This window comes from Passer montanus, unplaced genomic scaffold (genome assembly GCF_014805655.1).
Source record: "Passer montanus isolate IOZ18808 unplaced genomic scaffold, ASM1480565v1 scaffold127, whole genome shotgun sequence".
Classification (NCBI taxonomy): domain Eukaryota; kingdom Metazoa; phylum Chordata; class Aves; order Passeriformes; family Passeridae; genus Passer; species Passer montanus.
Genome location: NW_024359499.1, coordinates 838,934 through 858,516, shown reverse-complemented (window position 1 = coordinate 858,516; position 19,583 = coordinate 838,934). Strand labels below are relative to the sequence as shown.

The 19,583-nt window shown below is 45.9% G+C and overlaps 1 protein-coding gene across 1 annotated transcript in view; it reads left to right on the top strand.

The window, feature by feature from the left end:
• Window positions 1–19,583, top strand: part of KDM5B (lysine demethylase 5B) — a 52,135-nt gene that overhangs the window by 25,303 nt on the left and 7,249 nt on the right. The window contains 12 exon segments of the mRNA XM_039698512.1: window positions 1–182; window positions 3,025–3,187; window positions 4,167–4,286; window positions 5,913–6,107; window positions 6,654–6,835; window positions 7,574–7,698; window positions 8,023–8,173; window positions 12,142–12,256; window positions 14,290–14,645; window positions 15,726–15,864; window positions 17,660–17,839; window positions 18,660–18,818. Coding sequence (XP_039554446.1) covers window positions 1–182; window positions 3,025–3,187; window positions 4,167–4,286; window positions 5,913–6,107; window positions 6,654–6,835; window positions 7,574–7,698; window positions 8,023–8,173; window positions 12,142–12,256; window positions 14,290–14,645; window positions 15,726–15,864; window positions 17,660–17,839; window positions 18,660–18,818 — 2,067 coding nt within the window.

Sequence of the window (19,583 nt, the reverse complement as noted above, 5' to 3'; positions counted from 1 at the left end):
GAATACCTTGATAGTGGCTGGAATTTAAACAACATGCCTGTGATGGAGCAGTCTGTGCTTGCTCACATCACTGCGGACATCTGTGGGATGAAACTGCCCTGGCTGTACGTAGGAATGTGCTTTTCCTCATTTTGTTGGCATATAGAAGACCACTGGAGCTATTCCATTAACTATCTGCATTGGTGAGTTTGAGGAATAAACCCAATCTAGGAAACAATCACCCTTTCCTTCCCTATTGTCCTTAATTAGTGGACTAAAAGCAGATGCACAGAGCTCAGCCAGAGTAACCTGCTGTCCTGTTGCAGCAGGGTCAAATCTGACAGTGTAATTCCTACATTGATTTACTTTTGGACAAGAGGTCATGTTTTGGAAAGAGACATCCATTCCCAGTTTTAAAAAATCCATGAAAGATGCAGCAGATACTCCATCAAATGTTTTATTATACTCAATGTAAACTAAAAACCATGCGAGTTTTCTTTTAAAAATCATCCAACTTCAGCTAGCACTCAGTTCCGGCATGTTTTGTCTGTTGGATGGATCATGCTGTCATAAATCCTCTCATCAAGCCAACACCTGTCAGCTGTAATCAGGACAGATCTTTGCCATCTCTTTGATATTCTAAATAGACTGAACTCCTTGAACTTCTCACCTTACAACAGCTTTTCTACAGCCTGGATTATGGTTGTCACTCTTCCTGAAGCCTGTCAAGTTCTTTCTCTTTCCTAGTTCATGCGAGTATTCAAGCAGAATGGTAAAACCAATCCCAGCTGCTGTTCAGTGAGTCCTTTTTGCTTGGTTATTCAGTTGCTGTTCCATGAAATAGCAGCTTCTGCAGTGCAGCCCAAGAGCCAGTGACTTAATTCACTTGCTTTCATGGTGCTTACTGTTAAAAAAACAAATGTTTGAGTGAGGATGAGCAAAGGAGTGACAGTATTACATGATAGAAACAGTCTTTCTTGTCATGTGTTACTGTTTTTTTTTCTTTGTCTGAGTCTTCAGTCAGACTGAAAACTGTGGGTGGCAGAGGAGATTGCAGCACAGATTTCATTTCTCCTAGGAGAGTTTCCTCTCACTGTTCTTAGAATGGCTTTCTGTCCTCCATAGTGTGCCCCCAATTGCATTATTGTCTGCAGGAGGCCAGAAAGGTGTGTCAGTGCCTGCTTGTCCATACACGAGATATATCCAGACATAAAAAGTTTCTTGACCTGCTTTCAGTTTATTTATCCTCCATCCGGAAAGTCCTTGATATCCTTTCATTTGCAGATATTCTTCTTCATTTCTCTTCAATGCAGAGGTTTGAGTCTGCATTGGAGAGCAATGTGCAGTTGAGGTTAAAGCTGTTCTTGGCCAGAACAGTCTGAACATCCTGCTTCTGCAGAGACAGTGCTCTAACCTCTGAATCAAAGACTCCAAAAATCAGGACTGGTTCTTCAAAAAGCTGGACTGACTCTGAGAGAGTCCTAGGGATGGCATGTCTGTCTTCAGCATTCCCATGTGCCTTAGAGGAGCCTGTGTCCTGCCTGGTGCAGTGTTGTGAGCAGCTAATCCCAAGTGACCCAGGCTGCAGCAGCAGAGCTTCCCTAGGGTTGAAGACAGTAGTCCTCCTATGGAACTCTGAATTCTGTGTTCATTCTAGAAATGGTAAAAGGGAAAAAAAACCCCAAACCTTTGCTCTGAAGATGCTTGGAAATAAATAAGATGTCAGCCCTGGCCAGAGGATGAATTGCCATCGTTGCTGCTAGTGTTTGTACAGGCAGGGATGTGGAGCAGTCAGGAAGCAGAGCAAAAAGACCTGTGACCTCCACTGCTGCTCCCTCAGGCTGCTGGCACTTCAACACCTGCATTAGAAATGTCTGTTACCTCCCCTGAGGTCCAGAGACCCCCAGTTCCAATATCCTGCTTCAAGTTTAGCATAGTTCTTATCTGTTATGTTACTCATTCCTCAGTGCTGGCATCTATCAGGGAGCAGAACTCTTGACTAGCCCAGTCCAGAAACAGAATGGTTTTTAGTTGCATCTGTGGCTGATCTTCCTGGATTCCTAGAGTTGTCCCAGAATGATGGCCAGGTCCAAGGCTGCAGAGTTGTCCCAGGATGATGGCCAGGTCCAAGGCTGCAAAGTCATTTAATACTCTGTAACAACTCCTTGTGTGTAACTCCCTGTAACTGCCCCTCCACAGCCCATCCTGCTGGCTGTCCTCTTCCCCTGACACAGGGGCTGTGTAAGTACAGGAATGAGCTGCTAGGGATGAGAGATAGACTTCTGGATTCACACCTCACTCGTATCTTTTGGAATCCTGCCAATTGCTTCAAGATTGATGGAAGAAAAGAACACTGTTGGGTCAGTTTTAATCTGCCAACTCTTCAGAAGTCTTGGAATAAGGTGATTTGTCTGTTTTCCTTTCTAAATACCTTTTCTAAGTTCATTCTTGCTAAGGCCCTGGAGACATTTTTGTCTCAGTGTTGCAGTGAGCCAGTGTCAGTGTAAGCTTGTAACAGTATCTGCTGGAACACATCTGCATCCCCTTAATTCTCTCAGCTGGCTTGCATTGAGTGCTGAAAGTTCTTTGTTCCTACTCTGGATATGGATTTTTTTTTCACTTGAAGTCTTGCATAATTTGGAAGTTTGATTTCTACTTCCTATGTGTTGCTTTTATGGCAGTTATACATAAGACAGAAAGAACTGGCTTTGGTTGTTGGACCCAAGAGGGAGTTTGTGTTCATGGGAAACGACAGGCAGCTTATGTTGTTGTTGCGCTGGAATCAGCAGAACTTCACTGAGGACTTCTTCAGACTTTTTCTCCCTCCCCCACAATATTTGAAGTACCTGCTCAGAAGTGTAGGCATTTAAAAACAGGTCTGGAGAAAAGGGACCTGTGTAAAATGTGAAGATTCAGGAATGTACAGAACCTTTGCATTCCTTCCTGGTGATATGCCCTTCCTTTGACATGGTGTATTTTAAAGCAGAAGACTAAAAATGTAACTTAAAGTTTGCTTATATTTAACTTTTTTTAATAATCTTGCAGGGGGGAGCCTAAAACGTGGTATGGAGCCCCAGGGTACGCAGCTGAGCAGCTGGAGGATGTAATGAAGAAACTTGCTCCAGAGCTATTTGAGTCCCAGCCAGATCTCTTGCACCAACTTGTCACCATAATGAACCCGAACACTTTGATGGCCCACGGGGTGCCTGTATGTGTCAGACTCCTGTGCTACTCCCCCAACCAACCCCCTTTGATTGGAACCCTACTTAAAGCTGATAATTGAAGCCACTTTTATTACAGAGGTGGTGTGGTGGTTTCCATGTGTGTTGCATCTTCCTTATCCACTAAAATGTGCCAGTGTGAGCAGATGGGCAATGGAATTGTTGCCTTTGGAATCTACTGGCAGACTCTTTTCTGGAAATCCATCTTGGATATTTCTATTTCTGTGTCTCAGCTGAAAGGTTTAGGCTTTACCTTTGGAACAATGGCAGGAGCTCTTGTAGGTCTGTTCAATCAGACACTGGTTTTTTGGCATAGAGTTTCTGTCAAGGCCCCAAACCCCATTCTTCCTTTATTTTGTCATCCACATTCTCTTATTTTTCCTGGATAAGTCCTTAGGTATTTAAAAAACATTTTTTCATCAGATTTCATCTTATTCCATACTAGGTTATTCATGGGAATTATGTCCCTTTACAAGTTAATTGGCTTTTGATGAGCTGACCTTGGGACTTAAAGGAAAATCTGGAAAAAGTAGCAAAATTTGTGGTGTCTCCTATGGTAGCCTCCAAAATGGAAGAATGCAGGAAGACCTGCCTGCTTTCATGCTGACTGTATGGCCCCAACAGTCTTAGATGAACAATAATATGAATGTTAAGGTTCCCAATTTCTCTTCCCCTTCAGCTGCACATTGGAGAGAGCTGGATCTGTGTTGACCCTAACCCTGAGGTGTGAGGAGCATAAGGTCCAGGCAGCCAGCTTAGAACTGTTCAGAGTGGGGTGTGCCTGAGTGGAACCCTTGGCTTTCCAGGGTTTTATGTGACACTTTGTCAATTGCCAGTTGTCATTCTTGGGCTTGTGGTTTAAAACTCTCAGAAGTCCTCACAGAAGTTACTGTGAGTTGGAAATCCATGTTGTCCTCACAAGCTGTGTTTGGGTGTGAGCTGACACTGGCCTGTCTGTCCCCCCAGGTGTACAGAACCAACCAGTGTGCTGGGGAGTTTGTTATCACCTTTCCCAGAGCTTACCACAGTGGCTTCAACCAGGGCTTCAACTTTGCTGAAGCTGTGAACTTCTGCACCGTGGACTGGGTATGTTCCAAACCAGTTTTTTCTCTAAGTGAACTGTTCCAAAGCTGGTGTATAGCTCTGATTTATTGCTGATGCAGACATCTAGGCCACAGATCAGAAGGAGCCTGTTACTGGCAGCATGGTGTTTGCTGAAGGTTTGTCATGCACTGAACTGCAGGCTGCCTCTGGTTCTGAAGATTTGGTTTGGAATTATGTATCAGGGCTGATGTAGCTGTTGCAGCAGGAGGGAGGCACAGTCCTGTGCACGCCTGGAGTATGAGATGCATCAGTGTTGCTAGAGTTTGCTTATTTTTGTGTCCCCAAATTCTATCTCAAATCAAAAGCTGTAATGATGAAATTTTCTGGCTTATTGCACTGGGAATTCTCTAAGAGGTGCTTTCTGCAGCTGGAAACCATATCAAACTTGGATATCTTTTCTGCTTTAGCTTCTGTGATAAAGTTAGATAATACATGTAACACATTACTAATAGTTAAAGACATTGATAGTCCTCTTGTGGGGGGAAAAAGTAGGAATTGCAAGTGTGAGAGCATCCTCTTAGGTAGCAGAGGTGCTCTAGGTTTTTAGGGAAGAGCACCTTAATGAGAAGAGAGCAGAAAGTTCTTAAGTTCAGATGGAAGGTTTACAGAGCAGTGCATCATTCCCAGTAAGCTTCACTCAGCTCTCTGAACCGGCAGAGATGGGCACACATTACAGTTATTAGGTCAGGGTTTTTGAATAAGATCTTTGTCTTTTTAAAAATAAACACAAATGGAGGACAGTTGCTCCTAAGTTACAAGTAATTTTACCTTCACAGAAAGTGACTCAGACACATAGTGCTGTCTGATCTCACAAAGGTTCTTCTAAGCTTCTGATATTTCAGTTACTTTTCTTGTGATTGTTTTTTTCCCCCAAAAAAGGTCTTGGCTATTTGTAAGTATAGCCCAACTAAAACACTGCTAGATGTAATAAACATTACTTAGAAGAGGGAGTTGACTAATATTGCCAAGAAAGCTTTCTGCACTTGACTGTGCTCACATGTCAGTTGGTTTGGTTTGGTTTTCCTCTTGTCCTTCCATGAGTTTCACACTGGACCCAACACATAACATCATTGTACTCTGAGCATCCCTGTCTGCCTGCTCTTAAAATAGAGCTGAGTGACCTGCCCAGCTCAGGATGAGCTGCTCTGCCTGCAGCCAGTTAGGGACATCAGTGCTCCCTGAGGCAGCAGTTTCTCGTGCTGCAGCACAGTTCATGTCAGCAGGAAAAGGCCCAGGGTGCCCTGCCCCTGCGTGGGATGGGGCATCCCTCGAGTGTGGGTACAGGCCAGGCTTATGTACTTGTCCTTTGGATGCTTCCTTGGCCTCAGTGCATTTTTATCTTGGATCTTCTGAGCCCACTGTGGTTTAGTGATTTAGTAGTCTTTAATTACAACCTCTGCAAGAGAAGGCACCTCCCTCAGCTCACACCCATAGAGTCCACTGGGAAAGAGCATTCCTGGTATGCACAACTTGGGGTCTTGATTTCTCTAGTTTTACTCTCTGAAGTATGAATATTGTTGCTGGAAGGTCTTGTCTTGGCCTCTCCTTGGGGCAGTTTCTGGGTGTCCTTTCCTGAGTGCAGCCTGTGATGCCGTGTCTGCCCCGCAGCTGCCCCTGGGCCGGCAGTGCGTGGAGCATTACCGGCTGCTCAACCGCTACTGCGTCTTCTCCCACGACGAGATGATCTGTAAAATGGCTTCCAAAGCAGATGTCCTCGACGTTGTGGTGGCATCTACAGTCCAGAAAGATATGGCTATTATGATTGAAGAGGAGAAGAGGTTGCGTGAGAAGGTTGATAAACTGGTGAGTTGTAGGAAAGAATGGTTTGGGTGGGAAGGGACTTCAAAGGTCATCTTGTTCCATCCCCTGCCATGGGCAGGGACACTTTCCACTAGACCAGGTTGTTCCCAGCCCTATCCAACCTGGGCTTCAGCACTTGGAGGGATGGAATTCATTCTAATTAATGAAGTAACAGTTGAAACAGTGATGTGAGAACATGCTAGTTCTGGTATTGGGGTGTCAGAGGCTAGAGGTACTTAGTCCCTTCCTAAGTTGTGGATTTTAGAGGAGCACCTGGGTAAAGAATCATTGATCATGCACCTTATTTTAGTGCCTACCCTTTAATGTTGTTCAGAATGTCACTTTAAAGGTAATATTTGTACTTCTAGTCATTTGGTCAGAAAAGCTGATTTTTTCATTAACCAAGATTTCTGTCTACCTGGGCTGAGTGTCTTGTATCTAAACTTCATTATTCTTTTGATAAAGTTACCTTTTGGTGTTTTAGCTTGGAATAGCCTCCTCTTTGGAACAGTCACTTCTTCATTAGGCTTTGATGTGACACTCTTGCAGGGAGTGACAGACTCGGAGAGGGTGACGTTTGAGCTGTTCCCTGATGATGAGCGACAGTGCCTGAAGTGTAAAACCACCTGCTTCATGTCAGCAGTTTATTGTCCCTGCAAACCTGGCTTGTTGGTGTGCTTGTACCACGTTGAGGACCTCTGCTCCTGTCCCACCTACAAATATAAACTGGGGTAAGCTTGAGGTGGTAACTAACACCATGATCTGGAGATAGTATTGTCTGTAGGTACTGCGATTTGGTAATCTCTGCTGCCAGTGGGGCTGCTCTCTGTCTCTGTTTCAGTCCTTTGCAAATCCAGTGCCCCCACAACAATGGGACTGTTTTGTGTTCACACACAAAGCCTCTTCAGCATTCAGCTCTTCTTGCTCTATAATGGCAAAAATTGCTGGCTAAGTTAGTTTGCATTTTTATTTATAGCAACCAGGTCATTGTCCCTTAGATCCAGTCCTTGCCAAGGAGTATTGTTTTGCTTTTTGGAGCTTTCCTTCCCGTTGTTAACTTTTCTGTGCTCTTTAGTACATCTTTTGTCCAACATGAGTGTAGCTTACTCTGACACAGTGTCCAAATTCCTTAATTGTCCCATAGAAATTGCTTTTTGAAGCAATTACAACATTGAAATTATCTCAAAAGGAACATGGTGTGGTTGTAAGGTCTTAATTGTGTAACCCTGAGTGCACAGAAGCTTATTTCTGTGTTGTATGGACCAACACATCTTAGAATTACCAAATGGTTTTGGTCTGGAAGGGACCTTAAAGCTCATCTCATTCCATCCATGCCATGGGCAGGGCACCTTCCAGCAGTCCAGGTTGCCCTGAGCCCCATCCAGCCTGGGTCCTCATCCTGGTGCCCCTCGTTCCACCCTCCTGCTGCTGCAGTGTTGCTGCAGGTCTGAGTCGTGTGCTGCCCGCAGGTACCGCTACACCCTGGAGGAGCTGTACCCGATGATGAACGCGCTCAAGATGCGCGCCGAGTCCTACAACGAGTGGGCTTCCAACGTCAACGAGGCCCTGGAGGCGAAGATCAACAACAAAAAAAGTGAGGATTTTACCTACTGCCTGTAGCACATCATTTAAAAGGACTATTTTTCCAGTGTTTAGTTTGCAAACTGTAGTAACTTTTTTCTTATGTGATAATCAAAAGAAATCATTTATCACTTCATGTTTTTAAGTAAATATTTTAGCTGTTACAGTCCCAGAAATGATGCTAAGCTGTCTCTGTGTGACAAGACTGTAAATCATTTTGACACAAAGTGTAACTGAAGTAGAAATAGAAATACATTTAATGTGTTGTGTTTCTAAGCCTTACCATGGAAAATCCATCACAAAGGGAGACTTCTTAACTTCATGCCTTTCCCAACAGGTCTCATCAGTTTCAAGGCTTTGATAGAAGAATCAGAAATGAAAAAGTTCCCAGACAATGACCTGCTGCGACACCTGCGGCTGGTGACGCAGGACGCAGACAAATGTGCCTCGGTGGCCCAGCAGCTGTTGAATGGCAAGAGACAGACCAGGTAAGTGCCACTCCATGTCTGCAGCAAAATTGGACCACCAGAGAGGGATGTCAGTGGCCAGTGGTGGGTGCCAGTGCTCTGCAAGACTTAAAAATTAAAAGAATCTTTGTCTCCTCAGCAGTCATCTTTGACAGGGAAATTCAGCTTTACTATATGTAATAAGTTAAACATCCTGAGTTTTCAAATCTCTTCTTCCTCTGTGTTTGACAGTTAGTCTGTAAATTCATTCAAGTGTTCCCTGAAAAGTAAGAATGGTGTGGTATGTCTGACAGAGTAACACTCAGCGAGATACAGTCCCCTTGTCTTTGTGCTGGGGGCACTGTAAATCTGTCCATAGTGCAGGTGTTGTTGTATTCACTACGCTCTGTGCTGTGGAAAAACAAAGTGCCTTAACTCCCTGAGCTGCTGCTGGTGGGAATGTTGTATGAGAGCTCTGAAAAAATACCTGCTCTTTACATTGAATCCTTTAGGCAGGTTATTTGCTCAAGGGATTTGAAGTAAGGCAATGTTCTTTGTGAGCTGCCTACCTAGTCCTGCTGGCACTCCATGTCTGAAATTACCTGAAAAGAGCCAGAACAGAGGGCTTAAGGCCAGTTCTCCTCATTGCACAAGTCTAGTTGTGCCTGTATTGATGTAAGAGCCTTTCTCTCAGGATTCTCTAATTACTATCTTCTGTTGTGTCATTCTTCACCCATAGATCCCAGACTGGTGTGGTTGGAAGGGACCTTAAAGCTCATCTTATTCTACCCCATGTGCAGGGACACCTTCCACTATCCCAGGCTGCTCTAAACCCTGTCCAACCTGGCCTTAGCCACTTCCAGGGAAGGGCCAGCTGCAGCTTCTCTGGGCAACCTGTGCCAGCCAGGGCCTCACTACCCTCACAGGGAATAATTCCTTCCCAACATCCATCTAATCCTGCCCTCCTTCAGCTTAAAGCCATTGATCAGGGCACCCAGACTCACCATGGGCACACTGAGTCTTGCAGGATGGTGGTTTCTAAGAAAATGTTGGGTTTATGTATGTGGAGAACAGTATGGCTCATGTCCACCAATCTTAAGTGTGATGTACTTCAGAAAAAATCGATTGTTATTTGTCCCATTTGGAGAATTTTCAGCCATTTCTGCTGCTTTGAACAATGTGGTGTTTATTGGAGCAGTTGCCTTTTGTGCTGGTAGATGTGCACATGTGGTTCCTGCATTTCACCTGTCTCAGCAGGGTCATGGAGCTCCTCACTCTTGTGCTCTTGCACTACAGTGAAGACTGGCTTGGAAGGACTTTGGGGGCAGAATGTTCTGTCACACTGTCTGTTGCTGAATGTTCTGTCACACTTAGATGTGATTCTTGTCTTCCTTCCTGGTGTTCCCTCTGTAAGCCTTTGTAGTATGAACTTGATAAAAATTCACTTTTGCTGTCCTGCACACACAGGAGGATGAAGCCTCTGTAACAGCAAAATAAAAACACTGCAACAGGAAATGAGAAATTCAGCACTCCCACAGGCATGATTTCTGCCACAGAGGGAACTTCCAACCTAGAGATTTTAGGCACCATCATCAAAGGACTTGTCCACTTCTGATCTGCTCCTTCATTTGGTGTTGAGCCATCTGGCATCCCCAGTCTGTGTTCTCCCATCCCTGGTGCTTGTTCAGGTCTCCCAGTGCTGAACTGGGAGCAGCAGCCAGGCCCTTCCAGCTCCTCTGTGCCAGATGGGTCCTTCCTGCACTGAATGTGTCCCTGACTTTGTTTGGCCTGGGAGGAGCTGGGAGCAAATTTTATCTTCATCTGCTTGACTAGGTCTGTTCTTTTCTCACCATGAGAGGCTCTCAGCCTTCCACACAGCGGGGTCTGCCAGCTCCTGCAGCATCCCAGACTGTGACAAGTAATTGACCCTGTGCTGCTGCTGTAAACAGTGTTGAGGCAGTGCTTGCATTGAGGTTCTTATTTGCTCTAGAAGAGGTTTTAGTCCTTCTCTCACAATTTCTTCTTGAATCTTTTTTGACATGTTTCTGGGAAAAGTCCAGTTTCATTTTTTCATAGTTTTTAGTTGTTTTAAAACCCATGTTACTTGATTTTTTTTTTTTTCTTAAAAGGCTGAAGTGGGGAATGCTCACAGCTTTTGAAGGAAAATATAAAGAAGATAATTACCTGCTTAAAATCTTAATACATGTTACATCACATGCAGATTCATATGCCTGGAGCTCACATCTGCAGGATGCTTGACAACCTCCATCACACCTAGTGCCAGGTGTTGGTTAGGAAGGATTATGGATTCTGCCTATAATTTTATGTGTGTTTTTGGCAAACTTTCTATTGTGGACTGGGCATTTTGGTCTGATCCCGAGTTTGGAGGAGTCATGCAGGAGACTTGTCTCCTTCCAGGAAGGTTGTCCCTGTCAGTCACAGCAGTCAGTGACCCTGGGGGATCTTCCTCAGTGCAGTAAACACAGTGGTTCATGGGGAGAAGACCAAGACAGAAGGTAATAATCATAGTAAATCCTGTGACTCCTGCTCACCAGCTCCTCTGCAGTACCTGAAGAGATGCAAATGGACTGTACATCCCTATTTCCTCTGGTTCTCTTGGTGCTGGGGGATTAAACACTCACAGATGCTGGCTTGGAGAGGTTCTGTGAACGTCTGAATGGGACCAGAGCACAGTGTGGCCCTTGTTCCCCTGGCACTGGAAGGCAACAGTGTTCCTGCCCTGCTGCCATGCTTTTCCTGTCTATATCCCCTTCCTTCTCTAGGTCTCCTGAAACCTGTTCTGTTCCTTAGAGTCTCTGAAGATTTGTGCTTGGAGACCTTTGTAATTAATAACCCTGCATGGACATGGGTTTGGCTTCTGTCAATGGTTTTTCTTAGGCTCATGTAATTTCTGATTTTCAAAAACATCTTGTGACAGCTATGCCATTTAGATATGTGTATGTATATGTATATAAATATTTATGTATTTAAAAACTTGTGCTTTTTCTTGGAAGACATTGTGGAGCTTACTCAAAAACCAGTAGAACAAAGCAGCATGTAAAGAAACCTGTGTTGTACCTGAGGCTTTGAATTCATGTTATTCTTCACCTGACTGTGGGGTTTGGAACTCTGAATGTGATCCTGTGTATCCATTAAAAATACCTATTTTTACACCAGAATGGTAAATTAAAATTTATTTTATAGTGTTCACATTCCAGTCATGCTGGCATATCCTGCTGGGCTGTTCTCCTCTTTTGTATAAATAACACACTGTGGATTCAATTGGAGCCAGCATTGTAAGGGATCTCTTTCCTTTTCTGTTCAGGGTTCTCAGATCTCATTAATACTGGCTTGAGTTTAGAGAGACTTTTAATATTGGGCAATTTGTTAACACTTATAAGCCACTTATTTGCTACAAAGCTTTTAGATAAAAATAAAAATGCTGATTTCAGTGTAGAGAGGATTTTTCAGAAGTGCCTACACAACCTGTCAATACAAAACCCATTCAGAATTGGGATTTGTTCTCTTTTGGTGTGGACATGGGCAGAGCTGACTACAATAGCAACTGCAACATAACTGAATAGTTTATCCACAGTTGCTTTGTGTTCTGGAAAAAAGAGCTTAATTTTATTCCATAATAACCAGTGCCCTTCCAAGCCTGAGTAGTTGTTCCAGAATCCTATTTAATATGAGTGTTTCAACAATAGCTCGTTCTGCAGTGGCAGACTGAGTTTTCCCACGTGTGTGAGCCCTGGGCTGCTTGGATGCTTGTGAATGTTCTGCTGTTCCTGAAGAAGGCCTGGCTGATATGAAATCATAAGCAGATGTTAGGGAATCAATAAATCACAGAATGTTTGTGTGGGAAGGGACTTAAAGCTCATGTTGTTCCACTCCCTGCAGGACACCTTCCACTAGACCAGGTTGCCAAGCCCTGTCCAGCGTGGCCTGGGAGCTGAGTGCTGGGTGTTTGTTTTCCCAGTGCTGACCAGAACTCGAACGTGTCGTTGCAGGTACCGCTCCGGGGGAGGGAAGTGCCAGAACCAGCTGACAGTCAACGAGCTGCGGCTCTTCGTGAGGCAGCTCTACGCCCTGCCCTGTGTCCTCAGCCAGACACCACTGCTGAAGGTAGCTGGGGCAGCCTTGGGAAGGGAGCAGGAGCATTTGCAGAGTGATGGGTTTGCCCTGCATTCATCTCCCATCTTGCTGTTTGTTAATACCTGGCCACTGGCAGGCTGGGGTGACTTAAGCACATGGGATGCTTAAGAAAGGAGCTCTGACCAGCTGCTGTTTGTGGTCAGCAGAGTTTTATAGTGCACAGGCAAAGCAAACCATTCATGTTGTATGAAGGATTGTAGGAGAAGGAGCAGGATGACCTGGGTAACTACAAGTTATAGTTTGGAGTCAGTTAACTGGCCTGCTCTTATGAGTAAAGCCAGGTTAATCTGAGAACATTCAAACTCCCCAGTGCTCTAAGGGACAGCTCTCTCATTCTTACTACTTTCCTTTTTTGTTAATCCAGAATCAGCTTTCTCAGTTTTGTAATTAGATCCCTCTTTGTGCTCTCAACCCACATTCCAGGAAACCCCACAGATAACTCCAGCCAAACCCAGCTCAAGCTGGCCAGTGCCTCTCTCTAGCAGAGAACCTGCTGCTGGCTGGAGTCAGATCACTTTGAATCCCACCACCACCACCAGCTGTGCTGGTTCTGTGCTCCCCAGATGATGAGCCCTCAAGGCAAGCTGAAAGTAATTCAAGGTCTTGTTTCAGAATTTGCCAAAATGTTCCATATCACACTGAGGGGCAATTAAAAAAAAAAAAACAACAAAAAAAAACCACACCCAAAAAGCCAACCTCTGTGCAGCTGCAATTCCTGTCTTAAAGGAGAAGGGCTTTGCATATTTGTGACACTTGAAACAAGGACATGCCATGTCCAGCTCTTGAACCATCCCTCAAGTATCCACACAACACTGAGACACCAGATGGTGCCATGAAAATGAATGGGAATAAACCAGTTCTACTCAGCTTTGACTGCTGCTTTGGAAGCTTTATCTGCCCTGCAGTGTGTGGATCAGATTCGATGCAGTCCTATTTACAGTTATTTGTTTATAGCACTGAAGCTGTGAGGTTTTCTTGCTGGTTGAAAAGCAGAAATTTGTAAATGCCAGACATGCAAACAGTTCCTCTCCATCTGGCATTCCTGAACAGGAGAATAACAAACACATATGGTCAGAGTGTTCCTTTGTATCATCCTCAACAAGCCTCAATTATATGTCATTGTGCAAATTAGGCTGTTAATATAAATGACCAGCATTACTGGAGATGGGTTCATAATTCAGCCTATCTCTGAAAAATGTTTGATTCCATGCTGAGGGAGGTTGCCCACCCTGGGAAACAGCCTCACTGGCAAAATGCCGAGGTGTCAGCTGTGAGGGAAGAACTTCCTGCAGGAACAGCATTTCAGGCAGTACTGGGAGTACTGGTCAGGTTGCTTCATACAGAATAATCCCATCCTTCACTGTGGGATAGCTCTGCATGACTGTCCTTTATCCTGGGGAAAGTGCAAACAACCCCAGAAATACCTTTTGGGGTAATGAGCTGCTGAGTGCATGGAGAGAGAGAAGGAGCTTCCCTGCACGAGAGAGTAAAATGCCTGTGGCTCACTGGGACTGTGGGGTGCAGCTCAAAGGCCTTAGCAGTGCAGCAGAAATGAACTTCAGAACTTCTGTGTCCTTCCCAGTGCTTTGCAAAGCCTTCATAATCCTCACCTTGCTGTTCCTCAGCTGCCTGAGCCATTCCAAAACAAAGCTAAACAGCAACACCAATGGAGTGCTCAAATTCCCTTTCCATCCTTTCTGTTCTTCTGAGCCCTCTTTCTGACACCCTGTCACTGGGTTTGCCTTGTTCTGGGATTCCCAAGCTTGTGGCCATGCTACATACGAGGAGGTGGTGGCAACACAGTGTGTTGAAGACACTATTGTAGTGTTTCAGTCCTCGGGATAATTTGCCACGTGCACTGTGGCATTGCAGCAGGGGGTTTGCCAGGAGCCTGTGCTGCCATTGTTGACCCTGTGCTTCCATGGTTAACTTTGCTGCTTCCATGGTCAAGTGACCTGGCAGAGGACTTTCATCTGATTTATCGTTGCATTTGTGTATTTCAGGATCTCCTTGACCGTGTGGAAGCTTTCCAACAGCAAAGCCAAAAGCTCCTTTCTGAAGAGATGCCCAGTGCTGCGGAGCTGCAGGAGCTGCTGGACGTCAGCTTTGACTTCGACGTGGAGCTGCCGCAGCTGCCGGAGCTGCGGGCGCGGCTGGAGCAGGCGCGCTGGCTGGAGGACGTGCAGCTGGCCTGCGCCGAGCAGGGCTCCCTCACCCTGGATGACATGAGGCGCCTCATAGACTCCGGCGTGGGGCTCGCGCCCTACCCGGCGGTGGAGAAGGCGATGGCCAAGCTGCAGGAGCTCCTCACCGTGTCCGAGCACTGGGATGACAAAGCCAGGAACCTGATCAAGGCCAGGTAGAGCTAAATCTCACTGCTGCGTTTTGTTTCAGAGTTGTTTCAGGTGGAAGTGCCCTGGCTCCTGGAGGGGCTCCCCTTTGTTCATCAAGTTCCCAGCATGAAGGCAAAGCTTGTGCCAGCCAGAAGGGACAGGGCTGGAGGGGGTGGTGAGGGATGGAGCAGTTTCAGGTGTCGGGGTTGCCTTGCAGTGTTTGTGTTGCTCAACCATCTTATGTAAATTCTCCTTGTGCCACAGGAAAGGGGCTTAAGATGCCTTTTCCTTCTTTTCCACCTTCTCCCCTCCCCAGTTTCAGGCTGGAGGACACGTGTTCAGATCAAGCTCAGATAGGTACCACCAGCAGGTAAAACTTCATAGTCTATAGAGGTCAATGTAGGACTATTTCTAAGTAACAAGGAGGAGATTTTTCTAGATTAATTGGTGCAGGGAAGAAGGAAATAAGCCAAATACTAAGAAAAGTTTTCTTGTGGTTTTTACCTTCTGATTTATAAAGTAAAATAGGGGAGAGCACCGTGTACTTAAAATTAGGAACATGGCACAAACTTATGTGCCACGTTTCTTCCCTCAAGATTCCTTTATTTTTTTTAATTTTGTCATACTTGAAGTATTGGAACATTTCTTACCCACTACTAACCACAGTATTTTAAAACAGCTTCATATAGCACATTACTGACTAAGTTTGGGTTCAACATTTGATAGGGAGCTATGTTGTGTTTGTACCTCTCTAAAACCTCAGAATCAAACTGGGAAATACAGAAAAGCCCATTTCAGGGTTTTAACCTCCTATTGCAGAATCTCTCTGCTGGTGCTGGTCTGGGGTTTGTCATCCAAAAGTTAATAAAAGGTACATCTTCTTTAAGTCCAAAAGTGAGAATATTTCTAGTAGGAGGCTGGAGTAAGCAAACAGACATTTCTAAACCTCCCCTGCTCCTGACACCCCAGCTTTGCTGGGTGCACCCAGTACTGAACATCATCAGTAGCGTCATCAGTTGGTGTGGCCCTCTGATTTTAACATCTCAGGTGATTGAAGAGCCCCCCTGTGAGCAGCATCTCCCATCTGGGCTGTTGTGTTCCCCCAGGCCCCGGCAGTCCCTGAGCAGCCTGGCAGCAGCAGTGAAGGAGCTGGAGGAGATCCCAGCCTACCTCCCAAATGGAGCAGCACTCAAGGATGCAGTGCAGAAGGCCAAGGACTGGCTGCAGGAGGTGGAGGCTCTGCAGGTACGTGAGCCTGGCTGCTGGGCAGGGACAATGACCCTGCTCGTGTCACCAGAGCCACCCCACACCCCATGTGTGCTCCAGGGCTCCGGTGGCCCTCTGACTCGGAGCACCAGTCCAGGACATTGGTTCCCTCAGCCATGGAGCAGCTACACTCACTGCCCTGATTCTTGCTTCTGTTTCTGGTCTGTATTCCTTCACCTTTGCAACTAGCTGCCTGCAATAAAATCTATAAAACAGCTATTAGCAAAAATGTAAGGTTAAAAAGTTACTGCATTGCGGAACTTCACCTTGAGGTCACTTTTTCTGAGTTGCTGAGTAACAACTCCTCGTTGATCACGTTTTTGTGCCACACTGAGGTACAGGGTGGTGATACAGAAGTAGTTCCTGGCTCAGCCTTGCAAGTGTTCAAGCCAGGGGTCAGTGGGACTGCCCAGATCAGACTAGAGTGGCACTGGGATAGCTCTGATTTCACTTTTTGGTGTAAATTGCCAAATATTTTCATTTGTCCTCATTTTTTTTCTATAAAGTGAGCTCTATCTAACTAAGGGGTATTTTCAGGCCCGTCTGGCCTAAATTCAGCTTCCAATAAAAATTTATTTTGAGCTCTTATTTAAAAACTAATTTTCTTGGATTTAAATATTTTTAAGGAATAAAATTTGTGTAATACTAACTTTCATTTGAGGGCTGTCTTGAAAGAATTTGAGTGATTTTTTTTTTTTCTTGGCATTTGCTAATCTCTTGGTCTGGACTCCGAAATTCTGCCTCCTGAATATGGAAAACTAGTTTTGTCTGTGCCAAAAACTTCTGCTTCGGTTCTGTGAATGTTTTGTTAAATGCCAGCAATCACTGTGACTTGCAGGAAGCTCTTGGCATCAGGACTTTGAAGTTGCTAGAGAGGTTGGGGTTATTTTGCTGAATATTTCCCCAGTCCCACATCAACTGCCTGTTCTAGAAATTACCTCTGGAGTTACTCTTGTGCTGCTTTACCTCTGGGTGTGTGGTACCTGCATTGCCTGAGCTGTGTGATGCCAAGGGAATGGTCAGAGCTTGCTCCCAAGTGGCACACGGGATACTGGGGGTGGTTCTCACTCTTGGCATGGCTCAGCCTGGGTTAAACTTGTCTTCTGGTGCTGGAGCTCCCTGCAGTACCTGAAAGGAGGCTGGAGCCAGGGAATCAAGAGTTTCCTCCTAGGGAACAAGGGACAGGATGAGAGGAAACTGCCTCAAGTTGCACGTAGGGAGGCTCAGGTTGGATGTTGGGGAAAATGTCTTAGCTGAAAGGAGTGGTCAGGACCTGGCACAGCCTGTCCAGGGTGGAGTCACCATCTCTGGAGGGATTTAAAAGGTATGTGGATGTGACACCTGGGGACAAGTGGTGGCTTTAGCAATGCTGGGTTAATTGCTGAAATTGATCTTGGAGATCTTTTTTCAATGATAATACAACTGTATAATTTTTTTATTTCAGAATTATTTTGATTTTCTGCTATGAATGCAGTGTGAGACTGGGACACTGCTTGTATTGTTGGCAGTCTCTGGTTGTGTTCTATTTTCTTTTTAAAGGGTCACTTGGCAAGTGTATTCTTGCTTCCCACCCCCCAAATGCATTGTTAGTTTTGTCTGGTAGTCAATGACTAAGTGCACAAGCAGCACAAAGGTTGGACTGATTGTGCAGGTCACTGAGCTGTCTGAGCATTAAATTCATTTTTACAAGCTGTGCCCTGAACTCCTTGAGTGCCTGCTGTGCCCTGGCAGTGCTGTGTGCTGTGCATCCAGCATCTCCTCGTTTCCCCCGCAGGCTGGCGGCCGCGTGCCCGTGCTGGACACGCTGGTGGAGCTGGTCACCAGGGGCCGCTCCATCCCCGTGCACCTGGACCAGCTGCCCAGGCTGGAGGCCCTGGTGGCCGAAGTGCAGGCGTGGAAGGAGTGTGCAGCAAACACGTTCCTGTGTGAGAACTCTCCGTATTCCCTGCTGGAGGTGAGAGGCCTGGGTGGGGATCAGCCTGCTCACTCATGCATGGTGCAGGGACTCTGTGTGGGCAGAGCAGTAAATATTAAGTATATTTGCAGAATTGCTTTAGGATTACACTGTTTTAATAAGAACTTTTGTTAGTGACCTATACTTCTAAATAATAGTTTTAAACTTCTAAAATGCTTAAGATTTAGCTATGTTTTCTCTATTCTTCTTAATCAGTGGCCAACAAGAGCAGGCAGTGCCAGTGTCTAACATTTTCCATATGAATGTGGCAATAGTGACAAATCTGTGGCACTGGATTAAGTCCAGTGCATCAGGCTGAGCTGCAGGTGAGCAGGTTCCTGCCTGCTCGATCCTCCTCAGGTTCAGGTGTGCCAGGGTGAAGCTGGGGCTGTGTGTGCTGCCCCTCTGGAGCTGTGGCTGTGTCACAGCTGCAGTCCATGAGCAATGTACACTCTGCCCAGCACTGAGGCCCTCTGAGCCCCCTCCTGTCGGGACAGACAGGAGTGTAGGGCAGCCCCTGGAATCTCTGCTCTTTCCCAGGATTTGCGCTTGCTCTCTCTCCCTCCCTCTCCCTCTCCCAGCAGTCTGGGTGAAACACAAGGGTTGTTTAGGTCTGGGCCTTTTACAAAACTGAAGTTCCAACTTTCCAGCTCTCCCTACTTCCAGATAACCTCATCCTAATTCCTTAGATTTGATGGAATAACTGCAGGAACTCTAGTTCTCACCAGTTGCCTGTGGCTGCATCCAGGCAGGAAGGTGCGTTAGGAGCAGTGCAGGTGTAACACTGCTGCATGTGGGACACTGCTGTTCTGTCCCTCAGGTGCTGTGTCCCTGGTGTGACATCGGGATGCTCAGCTTGAAGAGGAAGCAGAAGAAGCTGAAGGAGCCAGTGCCAAGTGGCAAGAAGAAAAGCACTAAGCTGGAGACGCTGAGCGACCTGGAGCGGGCACTCTCTGAAAGCAAGGACACTGCATCCGCGGTATGTGGTCACATCTCTCCTAACTGGGATTTCTTCTGAGTTCCTTGAATCCTTTTTTTCTGTTTGCCTCCTGTGCAGGAGTGTGGCTTCCACCCTGTTTTTGCTGTGTTGCTCTGCAGGCTGCACTTTGCTGTGTTTGTTTCAGACTTCCCAAAATTGCCTTCAGTGGAAACAACATCTGTTGCTTTGTGCATTAAGCAGCCTCACAGTTTGCTAGGCAGTGCCTGTAGCTGAGCAAAGCACAGGAAAACAAAAAATGGACACCTGTTTTCCCCTCCCTTACCTAAACCTTATCAAAAATGGGATAGGGTTTGGCCAAGTCTGATCCTTTCAAAGAACACAATAATCTAGCACCATTTATAATTAAAAGAAACCTTCTAAATAATTAAAGAAAACCTCATGAGTTATGGAGTCACTGAAACACTGCTCTGGGTGGACCAGACTCAGTTGCTGATGAGGAAGGGCTTCATTCCAGCAGACCTAGTGCAGAGCCTCCACCTGGGCCAGGTAATGATGTCCTGTGGCTCATGAGATGCAGTAGGGGCTCATTGCATGGGGCTTGATTGTAATTTAATGTGGGACATTTAAGTTTTAGCCTATGGCAACTACTTGAAACTTGTGCTTTCAGTGCTTTGGTGTTGGCCTGTCTTGTCTGATCCCCAGAGCTGCAGCGGTGTCTCTGTCATGGTCATGTGGGGACAGGCTGGGCCCTGGGTCACACTCAGCCCTCTGTGACTCTGGCACCCCTAGCCAAGGAGACCCAGG